At 34.1% G+C, this 9,077-nt stretch overlaps 1 protein-coding gene across 5 annotated transcripts in view; it reads left to right on the top strand.

The window, feature by feature from the left end:
• The first annotated feature begins 833 nt into the window (after positions 1–833).
• Positions 834–9,077, top strand: part of Rhogap15b (RhoGAP_ARAP and RA_ARAPs domain-containing protein RhoGAP15B) — a 35,318-nt gene continuing 27,074 nt past the window's right edge. The window contains exons 1-2 of one of the 5 annotated variants that reach the window (XM_076430433.1): positions 834–1,268; positions 1,328–1,414. Coding sequence is in view for 3 of the 5 variants with exons in the window: in XM_076430430.1 (XP_076286545.1) it covers positions 8,962–9,053 (92 nt within the window). In the remaining 2 variants the exon portion in view is untranslated. Of the gene's footprint in view, positions 1,415–6,613; positions 9,054–9,077 lie in introns of those variants that run through there. The other 4 variants (XM_076430432.1, XM_076430430.1, XM_076430428.1 and 1 more) reach the window with 4 other exon arrangements.

Raw genomic sequence — 9,077 nt, 5'->3', positions numbered from 1 at the left:
GATTGAGGAAGACGTATTTTTCATCGTCAGGGTCTGTTCTACCCCTTAATAGAATATTTTTCCAAATAGTATATCATTCAGAACTTTATTAAAATCCGTGAATTTCATTTGAATTATAATTAAAAGTGTCAGATTTCTCATGTCTCATTTAAATTTACTCCATTTACTTATTGAGACATAAATAAACGAAAAAAAGAACTATAAAGTTTAAGTTAACTTTACTTTACATTATAAAATTCATACAACTATATACTTTATGAATAAAAATTACTAATCTGTTAATCAATGTAACTATTTATTTTAGACATTGTTACTGTAAGTTGATTTTATTTATTATAACATTTCTGATTGATAAAGTTAAAGAAATTTTTTTATTCATAAGTAGACTGCGGATCTTTACGCAAAATAAAAATTGTCTGTATCGATTGCAAGAAATAAAAATTAAATTGAATGTTATTTCTTCCCATTATGATGTTAACAGAGAAGAAATTATATATATTGACATCTTCATATACTCAATTTTGCTATAAATGTATGAAGATCCGCAGTGTATTCATAAGCTAAATACAAGTATACTACTTTCAAATTTCATTCCCACATTAGTTTATTTGTTTCTTGATGTTTTATATTGAAAAACCTTACTCCAAAAAAACTAAAGGGCTAATAGAGAGGACATATATCTTGCAACAAGTTTTTCGTAAAGAAAATTCAAGATTTTTAAAAGTCAACGGCATAACAAACTGGTGTGCCACCCAGTATACAGCGTGCGAGTGCGGCTGCAGATTGCGGAGGTGGGGATAGAGAAGAAAATAATATCAAGGGAAGGGATGCACCGCGCGCTAGTAGTTAGTACACTGCCAGTCTCTGGCGCGGTTAGAAAAAGAGGTATCGTGTGAATGCGCGTCCGGAGCTGTTAAACTCAGCTTTTGTGTTAGTGGTGTGTCCCTGATTATCTCATCGCGTAACACCACTGGAATTTTACGAAAAATCAGTGTCTCAACGAGTGATCATAGTTCTGCGTTACGTTCGACAACGTTGTTAGCATCGCCAGGGAAAACTCTCCGGAGATGTCAAAGAATGCGAAGAGAAAGGAGAGGCTCGATCGTGAACTGTGAATTCCGTGAGTGTGTGCCGTGCCACGTTGTGCGTGAGCGGCCTTCTGTGCCTGTGCCCGTGTCAGTGTGCGTGTCTGTTGTGTGCACACCTTCTCAAAGGTGAACAGAGAAGAGACGCGGGGAGAGATGACAGTGGCAACGGCCATCAACCAGGTGGGTCTCTGACCCCACCGGACGATAAAGAGATTCAAAGCTCAAGTATTATTCACTAGATCGTTACAAGCTGCATCGAGAACGGGGAAATCGGAGGAGGAATCTTCGTGCCTCGTTTCAGGGACTCGTCTTGAGAACCGTTCAAGGTAAGCGCGTTGTGCTTGTGCTCCTTCATCATAGTTTTCTCTCGCCACGGCGCACGGGAATCAACAAGTTTCTACGTTTAACGACTGCGAGTTAACACTCACAGTTCACGTTTTGTTCTTAAGGTTATCTTTGACGTGTAAATGATGGCAACCGTTCAAGAAAGAGTGGTAGAAATCAGATGTGGTTATTTCGGAAAGAGATGATTTTATTCTATAATCACTTCCGTTGAAATAACATTTCAAATATTAATTCGGATAGCACGTTAGTTCATTTTACAATTAGACACTGCATACCCTTTGAACAAACTACAAGGTGGTAATGTATTTTTCGGTGATATATTACCTTGGATTTTGGGAATGGAGAATAACTTAAAACAAATTGAAAACATCGTACTATTCGTGATTTATTCGATTTTTCGACGGCGACGGAAATCAACCAGTTTCTGCGTTCGACGATAACAGTCACATTTCAAGTTTTGTTCTTAAGGTTAACTTTGACGTGTAAATGTTGGCAACCGTTCAATAAAGTGGTATAAATCAGATGTGGCTGATGCTTTTAAACACTACTTCAAACAACGTGTTATTTTATTTTATAATTACTTCCGTTGAAATAACATTATCTCAAATATTATTTCAGATAACACGTTAGTTCATTTTATAATTATTTATTGACTGATTCATATTGAGTGGTAATATCATTTCGGAGTAACTTGAAACATATTGAAAACATCGAAGACGTAAGCGACTATCTAAATACGTACCACTGTTAGCCACCCAAAATTAAAATTCCGATGGATTCCGAAAAACTGAAATTAAGGCAAACGTACTTTTATCAAAGAAATCGTATTAAATGCTTTGAACCCAATAGCAAATCCAGATTCAAAGTCACGGTATCAATTTCTTTCATTTTCAGAAAACAGAGAAGTAGATAGATGACTTTTTTTTCTTTGTGGAAAAAGAAACGAATGATAGTAGTCGTGCAAACATTGCAGAATTAGAATTATTATTTACGCAACGGAGGGTGTCGATATAAAACAGACTCAAACTTAATAATCAGGTCAGACGATGTAATTTTGAAGAACTATTTCATAATCATCTCAAATAATCATTTAAAATAATTATAGAATAAAATAACATATATTACGGCGACGGGAATCAACAAACAAAGTTTTGTTCTTAAGGTTAACTTTGACGTGTAAATGTTGGCAACCGTTCAACGAAGTGATAGAAAGCACACCTGGTTACTTCGGAAAGACTTGATTTTAAATATTATTTCCAAAAGCATATTATTTTATTTTATAATTACTTCCGTTCAAATAATATTATTTCCGATAACACGTTAGATTATTTTTATAATTATTTGGAAATCACCTAATAATGTTCAGGTCTGACAATGAGTCTGATTTATATTGACACCTTTCTTTCGTCGAATTCGAAATAAATAAATAACGAAATAATACGTCATTTTTTAAAATTGCTATTATTTTAAACGAATCGATGTCATTTTTATTCGCTGTTGGAGCAGTTGCGATCAGAAGGCGAAAATAAAGATAATCGTGTTAGAAGTGCGAAAACTGTTCGATGTTCGATGTCGTTCCACGCGCAGCAGTCGCACGTTGCGCACGATAGTGGTCAGATTACCTCAGTTATACCTGTAGGTAAATATGTATGTACATTAGGGTGAGCCTTATTTACTCTCGAAGAAAATTTTTTATGCGGCACCCCAGGGTTTGCACGTATTTATTTAACGGTTCATTTTAGTGAGCTTTTCAAAACGTAGTTCTCTTTATAAGAACTTTATTCTTTATAACGTGGAACCGGAAAATTTTTTGACTTCTAGTAAAGGAAATATACGTTTGTTTTCAAGATCTACAGGTTTTGTTCAACACATTTTTCGATACAATCAATAATTTATAACAGGGGTCGGCAAACTTTTTTTGAAAAGGGCCAGATCGTAAAATTTTTAGGCTCGGCAGGCCAGACAACAAACTCGAAGAGATGTATTTGAACATTTTTTTATTAGGAAGTGATATGTTTACATAATTTGTTTTATTTAACGTGATTTCATTTATTTTTAATTTGTTCATGTAAATTAACCTCGCGGGCCGGATTAAATTGTATTATTTTTTCGAGCCTTTCGAATTTGTTTTCATGACTTTTGTCCTGATAAATACGTCAATCCTGTACTACGGAGCTCAAATTTTTTGAAATTCTGACATGCGGCGTTCTTCCTTGCACCCACAGATATATTATAGTAAAAATCGCACAAGATATAAATAGATTTAATCTTGTCATTTTGATAATACTCTACACATTAATCACTTTTGATGGTCGGTAGGATTAGTGATAAACAAACGCGTTACTCAATATGAGACGCAGATAATCGTGGCGTCGACGTTTTGGCAAGTGTTTGTCTCTCGAGCGTCCAGCTGCCAAGTGTGCCACTCGGTTGATTGGAGTAATTGGATCAACTTTATTATTGACTGTCCGCGTTGCCCATATTTTTACTTATTGCTCCAGCTGCACATAGAATTCCATTGTCAGACTGATTATTGCCTTGGCGACGTATCAGCATAGTGATTCATAGAATTAATATCGCATTGTTGTAATCTTGTTTTTCTGCGAATCACGTGTACCGGAGATTTCTTGAATCTGTAGACATTTCTGAACTGTCGCGTGGTATAGTAACACTGGCGGAACAATAGCGAGAATTTCATTCTGCGAAAGAAGAGCTCGCAGATCACGCACAGTGGGCCAGGAGCCCCCTTTTTGTGGCCAAAACTATTGTAACGTTATTTCAAGGTTTAATGTTATGTTATTGTAGGTCGTTGAATTCGTAACGATACCAGTTCAAATATTGTGAAGTAAAAAGTATATGTTAACCCTTTGCACTCCGAATTATTTTTCAATTTTGTTGCCAACAATTCGCTACTGTGTTTTATTTGAAGTTTACTTTAAAGGACAGTTCCATGACTGATACTTATTTTAAACAGTTTTGTTTACTAATTATATTGAATACAGTTCTCAAACTTTGTTGTAATGTATATTGGTTTTAATTAAAAAGTAAGACAATTAAATAAATGAAGGCGAACCAAATGCATCTAAGAACTTGTTGTATTTACATTTTTCTTTCTCTGACGTCGAGTCGCACTCGACAAAGAAGTGCAAAGGGTTAACATTTAAAAATTTGTGGTACAAACTTAATTCAGGTACAAAATTTTTATTTTGCATAAAGATCCGCTATCTACTAATTGTTAATGAATAATTTCACTTTGTTTCTTGAAAAGGGTCTGTGCATGATATCAATACCAGCAAAAATTTCCGTAAGACCGCGGAATTTACGTGACAATGTTTGTCAACATCGAATCGTAATCGCCTATTCTGTTCGTGATTAACTGTTGAAGTTATCATCAACGATTATACGTGACTATCTCAGCAAGATAACAGCAAAAAAAAACGTGGTAAAATGAAGGCTGCTCTTTACGGGACCAAACATTTTTGCCTTTTTCCTAGAAATTATTATCTATTTGGTATGTAATCCAGTAGATTTGAACGAGGAGAGCTGAAGAAGAAGGAAGGAGTCCTACGGAAATCTTTGCTGGTATTGAATTTCCTACTTGATATCACGCACAGACCCTTTCCAAGAAACAAAGTGAAATTATTCGTTAACTAATACGTTTACAGCTAATAAAGGTCTAAAGATATTTTAGCATAAAAAATATAGCATTCCATTTAGAAAAAACGAAGTTGACCTTCAAATCTCCGAAACGCCTCCAATTATCATACAAAAAAAGTAAAATTTTTCGTTAATTATTAGGTTTAGAGCTAATGAAGGTCAATACTTTTTTACTCACAATTCGACATTCTTCCATATTTTGGTATAAAATATATAGTATTCCATTTAAAAAAACAAAGTCGACCTTCAAATCTCCAAAACGCTTCCACCTGTTAAAAATATAAATATACTACATAATGTGCCCCTTCAGGCTACACAACTTTCCTACAAAAAGTTTTTTCATACAATGCTTGGAAGTTATTGAGGGGAACAAGTTGCATGGACCACACTGTATAATATGTATAATTAGGAAACAAAATTGTTTAAAACAAGCAACAGTCAAGGAACTGTCCTTTGAACAAATAAAACACTTAAAATATTCGGCAGTTGTCGGCAAGAATGTTGAAAAATATTTCGGAGTGCAAAGGGTTAAACTTGACAAATTGATTTTCTTGGCCACAAAAAGCGCGCTCCTAGCACACTGTGCGACGTAGGTACCGGTTCCAATTTTAGAACAAAAGTCCTTGCTTATGAAGTTGACGGTTAAAGGAACTTCCGGGCTTTTAGAGGATAACGAGGAATACTTATCATTTACGGAGCGCAGCTATCAGTTAATTTTAGAAACTCTGATGGATCTGCTGGTGTAACTTGAGCATGACTCACGTTCCGTTCTTGACCGAGAGGAGGGAACGGCGAACGGCTCTCCTTTGTCCAATGAGCAACATGAGAATGTAGATCCGCGGTCCACCATTCCTGGTTTCGAACCAAACAACCATTTCCACGTGACGTGGATATCGGTTAGTGCGAAAACCGGAAACTCGCGTGTCTCTGTATCAGTTTACCGACCGATGATTCATTCATTGCTACAAAACACGACCGGCGTTAATTTGCAGTTCTTCAGTATTCCAAGACTCCGGAGTCTGTCACGTGATCCGCTGGCGATGATTCAAACGCGTCGAAGTCTGCAGATGTTAATTTCCCGCGAAATATAAATTGCTCGACACCAGTCTTGGGCATTATGGAAATAAATTCTTTGAAAAATTATTCTCTTTTTTATTATTCTCTTTTTTGGCTACGTGATATTTGAATTAAGCACGTGGTATTTTATTTAAATGGATAATAATTGTTTGCAAGATTATTTCATTATTTGGGATTTATTTGAAATCATTTTCCCTTTTATTGCATTATTTCGAATTTATTTGAAATCATTTTCCCTTTTATTGCATTATTTGGGATTTACTTGAAATCATTTCTCCTTTTGTTTCATTATTTGGGATTTATTTGAAATCATTTTCCTTTTATTTCATCATTTGGGATTTATTTGAAATCATTTTCCTTTTATTTCATCATTTGGGATTTATTTGAAATCATTTTCATTTATTTAATCATTTGGGATTTATTTGAAATTTATTCCTTTTCTTTTTCATTTGATCAAACACTTCTTCACATAAAATATGTAGTAGCTTCCAAATCTATCTGCAATACAGAATTTCACGTGTGCAATGTTTCACGCGTATAATTCGGTTAAAATAACTATTATTTAGGTATAATAGTTAATTAATTTAGCTCAATATTTTATGTCAAATTATTTGTTGCTTTATACGAGTCAAGTATTTAAAGTAAAAACTCATTTTTAAACATTATTCATTTGGCTTAAACACAATGCAAAAATATGTTTTTCATGCCCATCTGTCAAATCAAAATAATAAAGGACATATTTCATACAATTCATTATTTAACAATCCTACTACACAACGCATGATATAATCAGTATGTGTATAACTAACATAGATCTATAAAACATATATTTTAAATTTTCAGTAAGGGCCCAAACGAAAAAGTTTTAAAAAATGCCTTTTTTATTTTTGCATGTAACCTTGTAAATTATAATTCTTGGAAAATCTTTTTTGCATATCATTTCGTAAACTAATGCTTCTTGGCGTTTGGTACAATTATAAAAAAGTTATTAGTTTTTAAAAGTTGTACGAATACTTTTTAAAAAATTACTTGAACAATATACATGTATGTATACTGGATCCTCGAAAAATTGCTTCTATTTAAACACATATAATTTGATAATAAATGATTGCACGACACTAAATTTTGTCTTATTTTAAAGCCAGAAGCCTGTAGTTTCGTACTCCGTCGTTCATTTTATTCTAGGATTTTTTTCACAATGCACCGCGTGAGAAACTGAAGACGCGCTTTTTCTCGAAAAAGCTATACATTCAAACGTCTGTGAATACTTTGAAAGTTCGTGACTGAAACTACCGTAGATTTAGAGATTGAAACTTCCCCTTTACAACGACACCTTAAATATTGATGAACGATTTTTTATAGTCGTTTTATTGAGGTGTGCGCATATGATACAATAGTATAAGTTACACCATCAGGGCTTTACATGACCGAAGTTATTTCTCATTTTTGTTCCATAAAGCACTGAAAAAAGATCGTACATCAATTTTTGAGGATTCGTTGTAAAGAGGAGGCTTCAATCTCCAAATCTGTGGAAGATTCATTAGCAAAAGAAATTTTTGAAAGTTTTTGGAGGCGTTTGAATTTGCAGCACTTTTTAGGAAAATAGGTCTTCAGTTTCCCACCTGTTACATCGTGTAAAAATGTCTTAAAGGAAATTTAACATTGTTTTACAAAAGTAGAGAGTCGTCAAGCTTTAAAACAAGTCCAGACTTATGATTGTACTATTTTTTTTTTACAAAACTATCACAATTTAAAGATCGGCAATATTTCGAGCATATATTTCAATTTTCTTGTTTAAATATCTTTTACTTGTACTGTACATTAACAGGTATTAATAAGTAAGCAATTAGCAATGCTCATCGCACGATGCCGGATGGACTAATTGCAGACATTGTGAATTAAATGAAAAGGAAAATGATTCACTCATTCATTTTTCACAGTCATAAAGTATTAGGTCATCGCATAAGCAATGCGAAGTTCGTTTCGTATCATTTAAGGATGAGGTGCAAACACAATCATGACCATTAATCTGTTACACATACATATCTATACGTATATACCGCAACATAATCTATACTGCATACTTTCTCTCATTTCCTTTAACCTATAAAATGATATACATGTATGTTGTATTCCATTTTCTAAACGTTTTTTTAAGACCTGATGTTTTATGGAGAAAATATTTCACATTAGATGAACTTATTGCGATTCAGATAGAAAAAAAGCGAAAAAAGGCACAAGATCGAATTGACTAACTAACTTCCTCCTTTTCCGAAGTCGGTTAAAAATTGTTAGTTTGCATAAAGTTCCACAGTATAACGATTAGACTGCGGATTATGCAAAATAAAAGATGTCCACGTCAATTCCAAGATACAGAGGTTACATAAAAATGTCTTTCTTGTTTTAATTATTTTATTGAACTGAAACTAATACGTTGACGTTCTGAAATTTTTTAAATATGTCCACTGCTTTAAATTGTACGTAAAATTGTACGTACCAATTTTTGTTAGAAACGCATAAAACAGCAGTCTAATAATGACAAGTCTCAAAGTTCCAGATTCAGATTGATTAATTTATTGTAACTTGCATGCAACTTGCATACATAGATATGTAGATGCGACTTGGAGTGGCTAGGAAATAGGATGTAGAGAAATGGTAATGGACAGCATGCGAAATTATAAAACTTGATTTATTCCAACTCCTCGTTGTCAATCACGTGACTCGGATGCGGTGATTCAACCTTCCAGTACCTCGAGCTGAGCTGTCTTTATCGTCGAAGTAACTCGTTGGTAGAATGCGCGGAGCAAGCGTTAACGATTCTTTGTGTAAAAGTCCACGTTTTCGTCGGAACAGAAGACATGACATATCCTCATCGAACCTTACCAAGTGCGGTCAATTGTTTTACTCAAT

Source organism: Lasioglossum baleicum, chromosome 9 (genome assembly GCF_051020765.1).
Source record: "Lasioglossum baleicum chromosome 9, iyLasBale1, whole genome shotgun sequence".
NCBI classification, from domain to species: Eukaryota; Metazoa; Arthropoda; class Insecta; order Hymenoptera; family Halictidae; genus Lasioglossum; species Lasioglossum baleicum.
Note: the sequence above shows the minus strand (reverse complement) of the source record. Positions and strands in the feature narration are given on the sequence as shown.